The sequence below is a fragment of the Toxotes jaculatrix genome, chromosome 3 (genome assembly GCF_017976425.1).
Source record: "Toxotes jaculatrix isolate fToxJac2 chromosome 3, fToxJac2.pri, whole genome shotgun sequence".
In the NCBI taxonomy this organism is placed as follows: Eukaryota; Metazoa; Chordata; class Actinopteri; family Toxotidae; genus Toxotes; species Toxotes jaculatrix.
Window position 1 is genome coordinate 11,048,812 of NC_054396.1, and position 14,409 is coordinate 11,063,220.

The 14,409-nt window shown below is 40.6% G+C and overlaps 3 protein-coding genes across 3 annotated transcripts in view; all 3 read right to left on the bottom strand.

The window, feature by feature from the left end:
* LOC121178684 (MICOS complex subunit mic25a-like) overlaps positions 1–3,768 on the bottom strand; it is a 49,585-nt gene extending 45,817 nt beyond the window's left edge. The window contains exons 1-4 of the mRNA XM_041032966.1: positions 3,543–3,768; positions 2,672–2,759; positions 2,185–2,239; positions 925–1,081 (exon numbers count right to left, since the gene is read on the bottom strand). Of these exons, the coding sequence (XP_040888900.1) occupies positions 925–1,081; positions 2,185–2,239; positions 2,672–2,759; positions 3,543–3,626 (384 nt within the window). The 5' untranslated portion in view covers positions 3,627–3,768. The remainder of the gene's footprint in view (positions 1–924; positions 1,082–2,184; positions 2,240–2,671; positions 2,760–3,542) is intronic.
* Positions 3,769–4,070: 302 nt separating this feature from the next.
* tpra1 (transmembrane protein, adipocyte asscociated 1) lies at positions 4,071–11,025 on the bottom strand. Its single transcript, XM_041033075.1, has 11 exons — positions 10,864–11,025; positions 9,794–9,977; positions 9,418–9,550; positions 8,851–8,937; positions 8,053–8,125; positions 7,797–7,876; positions 7,548–7,658; positions 7,369–7,429; positions 7,058–7,160; positions 6,414–6,494; positions 4,071–6,307 (listed from the first exon to the last, which is right to left on the bottom strand). Exons 2-11 carry the CDS (start codon positions 9,964–9,966, stop codon positions 6,037–6,039), a joined length of 1,173 nt encoding a protein of 390 aa, XP_040889009.1. The 5' UTR covers positions 9,967–9,977; positions 10,864–11,025; the 3' UTR covers positions 4,071–6,036.
* A 69-nt stretch (positions 11,026–11,094) lies between these two features.
* trim107 (tripartite motif containing 107) lies at positions 11,095–14,329 on the bottom strand. Its single transcript, XM_041033074.1, has 2 exons — positions 14,174–14,329; positions 11,095–13,271 (listed from the first exon to the last, which is right to left on the bottom strand). Exon 2 carries the CDS (start codon positions 13,258–13,260, stop codon positions 11,686–11,688), a length of 1,575 nt encoding a protein of 524 aa, XP_040889008.1. The 5' UTR covers positions 13,261–13,271; positions 14,174–14,329; the 3' UTR covers positions 11,095–11,685.
* Between the last annotated feature and the right edge of the window lie 80 nt (positions 14,330–14,409).

Below are 14,409 nucleotides of genomic sequence, written 5' to 3' on the forward strand. Positions count from 1 at the left end.
ACTGTAACAGCTAAAAAAAAAAACTGAGCATTTACTGAATCAAAATAGTTTTGTTGGCATTAGATACATCACGTCAATGTTGGACTGAGTGGAAAGAAATAAAGAGAAAATTAACAGACTGAGTCGAGGTTAAGCCACATGGGTGATTAAAAAAAAGAACAGTGAACATAAGGAATCTCGACTTCAGTGTTACTAAAAACTGAACAGCGAGCAGAGAATCATTAATATCCAAATCACTTCTACACAAATATTTCATAGTCTGCTTTTCAAAAAGGTTTGCTCTCTGCAGTCCAGAAACCAGGGACGCAGATGTGCATTCTAATAACTTATCTCACCAGTGTCTCAATCCAGAGGTGCTGATCAAAGGGTAAACAGTAGAGGGTGGTGTTGTATACTAGTACACAAGGTTTCTGGAGAAAAAAAAAATCTACTACTACTAAAACTACTTCCACAAAATATCACATATATTTATATAGTAAATTTTGTGAGTGACATACACATGCGTGTTGAAATGTTGGCCAAATCCACCCCTGCTGTAGTGAGGCTTTCTTCTAGCCAACAAATGCAGGGTTAGCCTACTAAGAAAGGTTTAGTGAAAGTGGAACAGACACTAAGTTGGAGGATAAATATGCTAATTTTTATATAAAAAGTCAGATGCACTTTTCTCTTGTGGTTTATGGAGACACATGATCAAAAAGAGGGTAAGTAAATAACAACAGTTGTTTTGATCAAGTTAACTGAGTATATTCTTCTACATGGTCACAGCTACTCTGTAACACAGATGGTCTGCAGTTTTGACAAAGTGTAAATGAAAACATAAAATCAATAATCTTTGGGGGATATTTGGTACAATTCAGTTTGACTCAACAAGCCCACTAGTGGAAAACACAGCTTTGAGCCGGGGGCCCAACTTTTTGTACTCACCAGTATCTTAGCCTTTTCTTGCTCTTCACGGGCCTTTCCTTTCTCTATGATGAGGGAGGGCATCAGCTCGTCCTGGCCTGTGGCAGCAGAGGTCTCTCTCTCCCTCTGGGCCAGCCTGGCTAGCTGCTCCTGCACGAGGGCCTGTTGACGCTCAAAGCTGAAGCAGGGGAGGATAAGATCTGTTTTAACCTTTGCCCCTTTATTTATCCAGTAAAAGTCTGCTAAACATGCAAGAGAGCTAGCGACTCATTAAGGTCAGGCGGATATTTATCATGAACAAACTAGCATAGTTTGTTATAAGTCACACTATGAATCCATGAAGAAAACACAAACCAGCAGCCTATGAAGCAACCTGTGCTATAATGCAATCTAATCCAACAACATCATGAAATATGGCCTAAGAAATTACCATAAACTTCACTGCCACATAACCTCAACAAAATCTCATGACTGCCAGCTTTACAAAGACATTATTTATTAAAAAGCAGTAGTATGGGGTTGCTTGATTTACTTCTACTACAGGACCTACAAACCTGATATACTGGACCCTAAGATTTAAACCAGTGTCATCTTGGCCATAAGCCTCTTTTTTCTAACTTGTAAACGACACAGACCAACATCATTAAGAACAGATTATATTACTGAGGGCAGAAATCAGAGGAAAACTAGTTGCTGTGCTGACAACGTCACTTTACGACTGGATAAATAGGAATTTAAAGGGACTTATACGTGAAACCATGAATTAGAAGTTAAAACTGAAATAAAACTTGAGTTTCTTTGCTTAATAATAATATAATACTATCATTTATTATTTAACTGTTTTTGGAGAGACTCATGTGACCTTATATATTGCTTCTTTAACCTATAGACACTCAATAAAATATATGAGAATTCCAGCAGCATAGCAACATGCTTGTTACACAGAGAGTGAAAATCAGCACAGGTAGTGCTGACAGGCGACTCGACATGTGTATGTTCCCCATAAACATTCCACATTAGCATCAAGTGTCTGCTAAGTTGTATACTGGTTAGAAGATGAATGTGTCAACACAGAGGGCTCAGCTTAAATATATGAAAATATCAGGACAGGATCCAAGTTAGTCAATACTGATGCATCATTATAATAAAAAGTAAATAATATACACTATTATATAATAAATTATAATAAAAATGAAACATGACATGCAAATTTATTGCAGGTCCTTAACTTTGAAAAAAAAAAAAGAACTGTGACCTTGACGTTGCAGTGTGAGCACCTACTCTTTGCGCAGTTCTTTCTGTATTTCTGTAGCAGAGGGTCCTGTCGGTTTTGGACCTGAAATTCAAACGTATGAACGCATATCAATACTATTAGCAGTTATAATATGGATCAGTTTCCAGGACAGATGAAATAAATGGTAACTGGTATATGAAGGGTTAAGGTCTGGCCAATCACGAGCCCTACAGGCATGACATCTGTTGTGCAAAATAATCTGTGGACAAATAATGGGTCGCCCTTTTAAACCTATTCTCAAATGCTAACACAATTATTAAATAACACCTAACTGTTATTTTGATTACATGAATCAACACGTCTTTACACAGTTTTCATAAAAACCGAATTGTAACCTTTATGAATGTAGGGTTTATTGTATTAGAGTGACTTAGTTTCAGTGTCCCTTATAAACTGACAACTGAGTGTATCTGCTGACACAGAGTGGTCCTCCCAATGGGAGCTGTGTGAGAGATCACTCTGACTGGGACATACTTGGTGGTAGTTTGCGACTGTCCGGCGGTGGCTTGGCTCTGTCAGACCCCTCCGATTCCCTCATTCGCCGGAGCACATCCTCTGAGAGCTGGACAGGAATGTGGGGGAAAAGACACATGCACATAAGCACTCATTTACAAGGAATCTGCTGTGCTCACTGGATAAGGAGTCTATCATCCAGCCTGCTGGAGAAAGTCACTTCCTTGCCTAGGAACTCCAGCTGTGATGCTGCACAGCTGTGCATTATCTCTCTGACCATCCTGAATAGTAGGACAAAGAGTGGCCATCTGCCCACATGGATGCATTCATGAACTCATGATTAATTTATTCCCATAATGTGTGCAGGTTCACAGGTGGGACACGAATAGAAATTGAGTGTTTATGAAACTGAAACTATCTAATGTTTTCTAACGTTTACAGTTGCACAATAATAAAATTCATTCTCGGCTAAATAAGCTAATTCCCTTATTAACTGCTGACACAGCATATCAAGCTAATGTTTACGTTACCTTGTGGACATTTCGACCGGCCCATTACCATGACACTGCACGATGTCTGTGCAAATGTGCGCTTTACTGGTCTTTTTTAGCAGGCTGCACTACAGTAGCTAAAGGACCGTGAAGCTGCTGTGAGGGCAGCCTACTAACTTTAGATAGCGGGGTAGCGGTAACTGAGCACAGAGAGGGGGTATGACCGGGTTCATCTGAGGACATGGGACCTGTCAGCCTTTCAGCGCACCTTAGACCGACACCACCGCAAAACCCCACCAGCTAACCGTAATTAGCTTTACTGGTTATGATGAAATAACATAGCTAATTCAGACTAACGTACCCCCACCTCTCTCTCAGGCGATACGTTACGGGATATCTACCTTCACTCCTTCAATTACTGTGACCTTCTCGTCTTCGTCCAGTCCGAATGACACTTTCCTCGCCGTGCTTCCATTTCCTCCCATTGTGACCTGCTGTCCGTTCCCACCTGGCTAGAAAAAATAAAATAAAATAATAAAAATCCTGTCCAGTGTTATGACAGAGACACACATAGAGGAGAAAGCGGCAGGAGTCGCCGCCACAGCGACTGGTGGTCAGATCACTCCAATAAAGGTCATCCTGACGCTGCAGTATCCTCAAAGCTCATTGGTTGGATGGACTCAGGGCAGATGGGAATTGTAGTTAGGCTTATCTCTGACTTCTGAAGCTTTTTTTAAAGACATTAAACATTTTTAAATTACAACATAAGGAAATATAAACCCTGGACGCATAAGATAACAACACATGAGGAAATGGACGTTAAAAATAAATAAAAAGCCCTGACAGTGGAGTCCCATCCCAAATGTCAATATGCTGTAATACCTCAGCAAGCCATGATGTGGTGTCACATCCCCAAAACAAACACATGAAAGAGTCCATGGTTTATTCTGTAGTTCATGGAATGCTTAACACATTGCATTAATACGGGCTGAATATTGTACAATCACTGCACTTAAATAAAAAGGCAATTTACACGTCATTTGCAAAACGATTTCACCAACAAACAAGTTGTGTATCCAGAGAGTGCACTTCAACTCCATAACACAATGCACGTTGTTAATTCGTGCCATGAAACAGCAAACTCATTTCCCAATCACCAGCACTCAACTAGGAATATAAAATACTTCAAGAGTTGGGCAAATGCTGTATTTTCTTGGAAATACATCACCTCTGTACTGCATTGTTGCTTTATGAAAAAATAAATGTAACCTTATATTTTTTGCATACAGGTCACCACTATCTCTGAATACTGTTAGCTTAAATACAGTAATCCATTGCTACCAAACATAGTATTTTGAGGGGAAAACTTAAATCCATCATATCTTCTTGATCGGCATAAGCAAATGTGATGTGAGCTGGTCTCAAAAGACTCCAGTATGATATATAGTATGATTTCATGAGTCGAGCCAAGACAAAAACAACACAAGCCTGAAATAAATCACAATGGAAAATTTTCTCTGCAGCAGTGCAGAAGTTTTATCCTTAACATTGTCTTAAAGTTACCCATCACTGGCATAACTGCCTGAGCCTTTCTAGCTCAGAAGGAATCAAAAGTTTTTGTTTTTTTTTTATTCTATTTAACGCTGTGTAAATACCACCATTTGATACTGAAAAACTAAACAACAACAATATTTTTTTGGTCTAATTTCATCACTTGTAAAAAATATGTATGACAACTCTGAGCACAGGAAAAAAAAAAAAGAGGTTAGCAGCAAAATAAAAACTCAACTTTGTAATAGCAATCTTTTTTTTTGCAGGAAGCAAAGCTTGCACTGATGTGAGATGAGAGCAGGTCCGAACTGGAATACACAAAGTAGGTTTCTGCACATTTGTTGTTCAAATCACACAAATAATACTTTTTTAATGACTATGAAGCTAGCAGATGTGCTTTCAGCAGCAGGAATGAATAACCCTGTGTAAGAAATTAAAGCCAAAGCAGAAAATAAATAGAAGAGGAAACTAATGAAAAGAAGAGAGCTTACGCCTGAGATGCTATTTGAATTGTTCAACACTTGTTCTTGTGTCTCAGCCTTGAGCAGAGAGCCTTACAGGTGGTTTGCGTCCTTTAAAATTAATGCTGTTCCTGTATATAGGAATTACTGATTTCCTTATTACGTTGCAGTAACACACATCACTTCATTCACTTGTTAACAGGATGGACAGCACCTAGTTCAGAAGACAAAGTACACCTATCAAAATGAATCAGCACAAGTCCTTGCCCTCTATGAAGAGGCACAGTGACAACTGAGTCACAAATCTAATACAAGGCAGCAGATAACGAAGTCGGTAGAGATGCTGATACTCAAAGGCTTAAGTGGGAATGTACAGATGTTGAGTTGTCATCAAAAGAATGATATATTTTAAAGACTTGGGTACTTAAAATGGGGCTAAAACTTTGTCATTGAGGACTGAGCAGTTGATACTGGAATGACAGAAAATGTGCTGAGACGAGTCAGTAAGCCCTCCACGTTTAAGAGCCTGTAGAATAGGATCAATATGGAGTCTGTCAGGGCCACAATGAGGGACATATTACTCCTAGTTTGGAGCTACAGCAGCAGTGCACTCTGGCAACAGTGTTACAAAAGCAGTTGCTAAATTCACAGTCCTCCAGATAATTGGCTAGCAAAGGTCTCTCCTTAAGTGTCCACTTTACTTATTTTGGCCTCAAAGAAAAACCAAAATTGCCCATCCTTGATGTCCAACTACTTGGCTCTGCATTTTTTTTTTGGCCAAACTCCTCTGGTCACCATCCTGCCTAACACACTACACATGCACAACGTTTAAGTCCAGCTGGGTAACCATCTCTCTCCCTCCATTCTCCTCTGCATCTTTTTTTTACGCATTGACAGGTCTCCAGCGGTCAGCTTCAATGCTGTTAATGCTGCTGGACCCATAGGGTCCAGAGGCAACATCATCTAGGTAGGCTCCGACCATACGAGAGCTGCCGGGACCAGAGCCATCAATTTGGGTGGATGAGTAGAACAGGCCCTGGTCAGTCGGCTCCTTACGGCCAAGAGTTGTAGCGACAGTAGGGGGAAGGTGGACGTCACTTTCGTCTGGCTCATCCACCTGTGACTTGTAGGAGAACAGGATCTTGGGCTCTGAACTGTGAGAGAGGAGAAAGTGGTGAAATACAGGAGGAAACAGAGTCAGCTGTATTAAGTACAAATACACGTTACTGTGTATGTTTTTGTATGACTGTCTGCACATACCCAAAGAAGCCTTTGAGGAATGTGACATAGATGAGCGGCGCAAATGCAGAGAAATACAAGAAGGTGGTGACATCCACACAGCTGGATCAGAAAAGACAAAATGAAGACAGGTTCCAAAACTGAGTAATAAGTCCCATTAAAAGTTACAGAGCATTGCAGAGAGATTTTCAGCTTCATTAGACACAAAAAGCCTGATCAATAGGTTACTGCTGAAAGGATAGGTTTGTTGTGTTCTCATCCTCTCACCTAAACTCCACCGAACATCACAGGACTCACCAACAGTGAGTCATTCCCCTGGTTGCAACCCAGCCAACAAAATCAGTTACAAAAAGGTTTAAAAACTGCCACCCAGCTCCAAATCCAGAACATTTTCTAAAAAGCATGTCCAATATAACCCTAATGCTTTAAACCCATATCTGCCCTCAATCCAAAAACATTACCCAACTGGTATTCCTCTTGTAAATTTCGCCATATTAATATGATGACAATAAAAGCTTCCAAGCTTCTAATTCTTATAGTAAGCAGGTCCATTTGCTCAATATTTTGATCATGCAAACAGAAATCCTTTTATATCATAGTTCTGTGGTAAATATACTGTACACAAATATGATGCTACACACAACGTTCACGAGAATAATACTGACCAGAGTCCCTCTATGATTCCAGCACATAGCAGAGAGCTGCCCAGACCCTGGACGAGGTTCAGTAAAGACAGGATGGCAGCATACACATAGAAACTCCTCTTAGCTGAACAGAGGAAGCAAAACAAATATTAATGGACAACAGAGAACAAATGCTTTCAATTATATGGCATCACACAGTGATAAACAGCACATCAGAAAGTGCAGTACATCCTTGAGGGTATAAAGTTTCCATTGATCAAAGTAACATGAAATATAATGCTTATCTTTTAACTTGATTTTTGTTCTTTGCTGCATTCAAATCTGTAACTTACAGGGCAGAGATATCCTCTCCCTCAATGGAGTTTTAGGCAAGATCACAATCAAAGAGTACACCTGTTAAAAAGATCACATTATAAAATCAAACACGCAATTAGTTATCAGGTATCTAACTAAGTATGAGTTTCATCTTTTTGCTCATGTTGCTACTGCTGCAGAGCTACCAGTTACTGACCAGGAAGAAGAAGCAGGAACTGGCCAACCAGAAGTGCCGCCCTCCGTGCCCGTAAATGTTGAAGTCCTCTGCGGAGAGGTGACTGTCTGGATAAAGGATCTCTAGTGTGCCCTAAACCAATGTATTATTTATTTTAGTTGAAGGAATCCCATACTGACAGCTTGCCAAAGTTTCCTGCCATGCGATGTTATCATCATATAGCCAATAAATGTTTTAACATTGTTTAACTTCTCATCATTGGTCCGTTACCTGTGTGATGGAGTAGGCCAGAGCCAGCACAGCAGTGATAGCCAGCACTCGCTTAATGCTGGACTTGCTCTCCAGGTGACCTGATAAATTAAGAAAGAAGCTTGACTGAAAAACATACAGTGCGCAGAATTGAGTTACAAAGCGAAAGCGAATAACAAACTGAACATCTGAAACAGATGTGTCATATAAAAATAGACAAAAATAGCCACACATGCTAACCTACAAATGAGAACTGATACCAATGCAGCACACTAACCGAAAGCCAGTCCCAAGATGATAACACTGAGCTCGATGGCCAGCAAGAAGAAACGGGTGATCTCCCACAGCACCTACAGAGACAGCAAACACCATGAGACTCCACTGTGACCATCCACAAGTAGACCAGCTGTGTTGTAGCACATAATTGAACCAGAACATATGAATAACAGAGCCAGTCACACTCTAGAGAATTATATAACCATTTGTATTTTTTGTGTTCAACAGTGCAGCCATGACAGTGTGTTACGGGAACAGTAGGTCCATCTCTGGGAACTCCATAGGGACCTGTCTGGTATGTGAGGAATGTCAGTCATGCTTTTAGTTTTAGACATGAAAGCCCTACAAAGTCTTGCCGCAGTTCACATCATGCCTTCAATAAAAGAAACATCTGTGACAGAATATAGAGTATTTATGCTGCAAAGCCGCAATCTGTCATAAAATACACAAACAGTAAAGACTTTATGTTTCTACAGATGAAAATATGCACTTTCCTCTAAAAGGACCCTTCACTGTAGTTTACAGGAAACATGAATGTCTTGTGAGAAGTACAGCTAAGACTACGTTCCTTCATTTGAAAATTGATGATTAAAGTAAACAAACCTTAAACACCTTTAACAGACCTGTCAATCAGTTTGGAAGAGACAGCAGGTCCCAACACAGTGTTTTGATTTTTGGTAGTGGAGGGGTTACCCATTCGTTTACATTTGGATGGAAGATTGAGTCTGTAATTTACACGTAAAGACTTAAAACCAAAAACCTGTTTCATTTAAAAAGTATTATTTACATGCAATCTTACTTTGTCTATGACGGTGGCAGCACTGGATGCACTGACGGTCATGGACACTATTGCCCGGGTGATTCCAACTGCTGCTACAACAAAAACCTAAGAAATACAGAACAAAACATTAAGTTAGATTTCTTCTATTTTCTTCTTCTGAACACAATAAAATTTGTCCTGGAGAAGAATTAGGGGAAAACTGCTAGCAACAATGCACTGTTAATACTAAACACAGACAATGAGCAGAGTTCCTTTATTGCCTTGCCAGACTCTGCAGAGCTGAGATTCCTGAGAGTCTTTGTTGTTAGGTTACCATCACTGGAATGATAACCCCAACAGACAGATGCAGTAAATTTTGGAAACAAAGGGTAAGCACCTGTCACTCAGAATGAACAGATTATAAAGCAGAGCAGTAAACAAGAAGGAACCTTATCAGTGAGTCATATGACAAGGTCGTTTGTCTTTGTCGTTAGACAAAAGTGAAAGTTAAAGGCATTAACATGTGTGCACTACTGTGAAGCATGATGCCAAGTTCAACATTAGTTTGAACTCTGTATATAGGTGTTTCTGTAGTTTGTGTCTTACCAGCAAGTAAAAGGTAACAAAGATGGGGCTAGAGGTGAGTCGAATCTTTGCCCTGGCCGAGGGCAGCTTCCACATCAGGAATACAAAGAAGGCCACATTTGGCACTAGCAATAAAATGTCCCAGAACCGCACCCTAAAACAGAGAGATGAATGTGAGGAGGATAATTTAGAACTTTCAGAAAAAACGTTATTTCATCTGCAGTAAAAACTGGACATCCACAGACATTTTTTTGTGTAATCTCTTGGGTATTCACTTTGAACAGTCAGTAATCAATTTTGCATTTGTGTCACTGTCAAACAGTTTCAAAAACAAAGTATGTTTTACTAAGTCTTTAGTGGTTTTCAACTATTTCTTCAACAGTATGCTACTGATTACCTGGAGTCTCCAACGTCCTCATACAGAACTTGCAGACATTTGTGAGGCTTGGTGATGTTGGCTCCAGAGTCAGGTTTCCAAGTTGGGAATGCTGATGTGTTCTCCAATGGTGTGGGTGAAATACTGCCATTGTACTGAGCAAACCTAACCACAGCAGTCACTGTGGCTAGCATGGTGTCAGAGCCTGAGGGAAATACATGTCAGTTACTGACTGGAAATGATTCCTCACACCATCTTACTTCTCGTTTTTAAGAATTAGGGATTTCAACATTTAGGGGGAGGCTCAGCTGATGAAGTGGGGCTGGAGAAGGGAAAGCCATATATATATATACAACGTCTTTTGAGTACATATTTTAAGTGATACTCCAAACTCATACTCCATATAAACACAACAAAACACTTCAGAAACTCATAATTCTAGTGCTTCAACTACAACCAGAGATTTATAAGCCATTAGGAGGTGTGCAACTGCTGGATTGTTGTACCAGGGCAGGCTCCTGCCACAGCTTTCTCCATTTTAAGATAAACATTATGTAACGAGATTGGCTGCTGTATCCGCCATGTGTGGTGTTAGGTTGAAGTTGCAAACGGTAAAACGAATCTAATCTCTAATCTAAACACCTGCTCAACACTTAGAGAACTGTCAAGATACCATACACTACTTGATTGGAGTAAACAAACAAAAATGATAAGAGTTGGCAAAAACCGATAAAGGGAATCAAAACCTACTCTAACATGCGATTCCTTCATATGGTTTGTCAGAAATACTTTCAGTTCATTAAGGGGAATTTCAGATGTTAGCTGAAGCTGCTACTTCGAGCTTGCTAGCAGCCGTCGGGAGGTATGTAGTTTGTAAATTAAAATTATGTTCTCCTTACGTTTCCGGCAGAGAGACAACACGGTAATGATGACAACGCTGACGGTAAACGTGGCTTGCTAATTAACATCAGGTGCCGCTGCTTAAAAGCCGACTGGCTCGCGTTAGCATCAAAACAAACGGGATACTAGTGCAAGTGCAACGACGCTCAACCAACAACAAGAGCTACAACTGGTAGAAATTAACATCTTACCGATTCAGGAGACTCGGATTCAAGGGCGCAACTTGTTGTAAAAAACGTTTAAGAACTATATAACTTCAGCGCATGCTTCACACGCTATCATAAATACTGTAATCGATCAACAAATCGATCACTAATACGGGACATGGCTATACTGGACAGTTTCGTTAACAAATTTCCCCTATGTGGTCAGCTGACACTCGTCTAACAAGCGGAGAAAGTCTCGCGAGATGTCATGGTGACTTTTTTTTTTTTTTTTTTTTTTTTTTTTTTTTACTCTATGGGAGAGGCGGGTTGTGACAATTCTTTTTTCTTTTTCAGATTCATTTAGATTTAGTAAGAAAGGTATATTATATATTATTAAGCTTGGAATATAAGGAATTTTGTAAGGCTTTTTTGTAAGTCTTTAAAAAACATCATAAAACATAATATTTCTCAATGTTCATACCTTTTGCTTTATTTGAACCGTTACAGTAGGAGTGTATTACCATAAAGACAAAATAATTACATTTCTGAACACATCATTTTGAGCACTGTATTTGAGCATTATGTTTAAAGCACACTGCAGTGAGTAATTCGGTTACATTTATGTTTCTCTGCCTATGGAGAAGCAGTCTTACATTATCTCGCAAAGCAACCAAAGTACAAGGCTGGAAGTGCCATCAGAATTTCTAAATTCTTTGAAACAAGTTGCCTGAGGAATCACAGTCTGTCTTCTATTAAGACACACCTTTTCAAGTCAACAATTCAAGTCTCAACTTTAATGTTATAGCACTGTTCTACTATGCAGCACATCTGCTAAGAACTAAATACAGGTAATAGCAATGTTTATGATTATGAATAAACAGTGACACGTGCTTTCGGGTGCCCTGACATCATCCTGTAGGCCAGGTGCACTGGTTCAGTCAGGTTAGCCTTAAATGTGTATACATGAGTCTTCCCGCTGATGGGGCTGACGTTGTAGAAGCTCAGCCTGTGGGTCTTAAAGCTCAGCTTGATCTCCAGCCTGCGTGACACTGTGGTCCTCTTCAGCGGCACACTGTGACTCTGCTCAAAGGCTGTCAGCAGATTGTTGAACCACATCAGACACCAGGAGCTCCGGCTGCTTTCCAGAGCTGAGGGCAGTCCGCTGCGTGCTAGCTTCCCACTGTAGCACACACCAATGAGCCATGGGGAGCCTTCAAGCTCCACCTCCCAGCTATGATCACCTTCAGAGAAACTCTGGGTGCTGAGGACCTGGAAGAAGCTGGTGAACCTCTGAGGAGAGGGTGGGTAGGGCTGTTTTGTGGCGCTGAAAGTCACTGTCTTCAAGTCCTCTGAGAGAATGAGGTTGGGATGGGCTGTTTCTGGGTCAAAGGTCACCTCTGAAGGGTTGAGGGTGTTCCGAAGGGAGCGCTGAATCTCTCCAAGTCTTTCCCTCAGCTCAGTGTTCATGTTTTCCAGCTTGGGACAGGCTCGTGCAGGGTTGACTCTTGATTCAACATGGTCTCCGTCTCCTCCCACCGGTTTTGCCATTAACTCCACAATGTGCGGTTGTAGGCTTTGGAGCTCGTCACTAAATGCAGCCCCATCTTCTTCAGTCAACAGAGACTCAGCTCTGAGCATAGCCTGTCTCAGCTGGTTAGTCAGCTCAGAGGCTTGACTGACTCGACTGACTATAGTGGCCTCACCTGGACCTAACTCTTCTTCAATCATCTGCATCACCTGTGCACTATAGCACTGGGACAAATCCTTTATCTGCCCTAACAGTCTGGATGCTTTCTCCCTCAACTGAGCATTACCAGTGGCCACCTCTAACTCCCGTTCCTTCTCTTTCCTCAGAACACCCTCTGCCATCTCCAACTTGAGGTTCAACTCTGTGACCTGAGATGCCAGTCTGAATTTAGGTTCATCCATTTCCATTTTGCCTTTGCCACTGCTTTGCTCTTGAGCCAAAGAAACGGGGTGCTCTGTGGATCCAGACTCAGTTTCTAAGCCATCCTTTGCCTTGCATTCTGTCAACTCCTCCTGGTATACCCCAGCCATTGCAAAGTCCTGGTGATGTTTTGCGTTTGATTCATCTGTAACTGAGCTATCGTGACTCTTCACTGCTACATGGCCGACGTCAGAAGGGTTTGCAGTGGAGCTGATTTTCCCAGCAGTGGATCTGTAGTTCTCTACCATGCTGCACATTTTGAAGCTTTTCACAAGGGCTGTGGTTCCCTCATATGCCGTCTGGCATTCAGGGCAGCTGTATTGGTCAAGGCCTTCTCCCATGGTCTGAAGACAGGCAAAGCAGTAGATGTGACCACAGGGAAGAGAAACCGGTTCAGAGAAGAGCTGCAAGCAGATGGGGCACGTAAGCGCCAAAACCACAGCTTCTTGATGAATCTTTGTAGAAAGGTTTGCTTTAGTCTCGCTCACAGACATGGCGGCAGATGCTGGAAAAAAAGGATAACACATGATCAGACTTCAAAAATATGTACAGTACACAATATCAAATAAAATGAACTTAAAAATTATTTTTTCGATAAGAGAAAATACATAAAAAAAATACCAAAAATACAGTCTCACTGTTACATTCTTTTTTTCCCTCTAAAATTTTTTTTTTTTTTTTTTTTTTTGGCCTTAAAGTGAATATCCACCAAGTGTTACTTTTTAACAGACAAAAAATACTGAGGACATGACCTCGGTGTCCTCAGTGTTAGATCTGGTCCCGTAAAATATAACATCGTGTGTTTTTCTTGCACTTGCACCAGGAAACACCGGGGAAGTTACAAATACCAGCATGTATGACAAAGCACAACACGAGGTAACCGTACAGGATGTGCCTGCATGTAAAATTTGTATTTAAAAAAAAAAAACGACAAAAAAAACTACGAAAAAACAAAGGCATGTCAAAATGTAGTTATACAGGCAGGACCAAGGTTGCACTAAATGATAATGAGGAACTTTAGTTTTAAAAAAATGTCTCTGAAAGTAAAGATCAACCATGTAGGTCAAAAATACTTGTGCGTCGTCAACTGTTGGTGTGTCTGTTTACTTGTTAGTTAAGTTTCGATTTCCAGCGATCTCCATGCGGCCAACTCCAGAAGTCTGTTGCCTTCAGTTTAGTTTACCAGATTTACCTTCTGGGCATTAATTTGATTTCAATTTTGCTTAGTTAAAGTCATTAGGTTTACATTATTATTATTATTATTATTCATAACCAAGTGCGCATCATTTAATGCACAGCGCTTGTGGTCGTGGGCGCGTCATTGTTAACAAACGATTAGATATAAATTTTCATTAAAAAACGACATTACGACATTAAAAAAGACATCACCCAGCTACAAAGACTTACCTGTCACAACAGTGTTGTCTTGTGTCGAGTCTTCCTGTTCAGGTGAGTCGATAAAACGCACTGACGCAGAGATCAGCAGTCAGCTCCCTCTACGCCTTTCATGAACACTGACACCTTCTTCAGCTCCTCTGATGCTCAGTGAGCTAAACCATCTTGGCAACATGTTTAAGCTTGACTTCATTTATGTGTGTGTTTACCAAACTTTTGCCAGCTCTGCCTCACTATCTAATATGCCC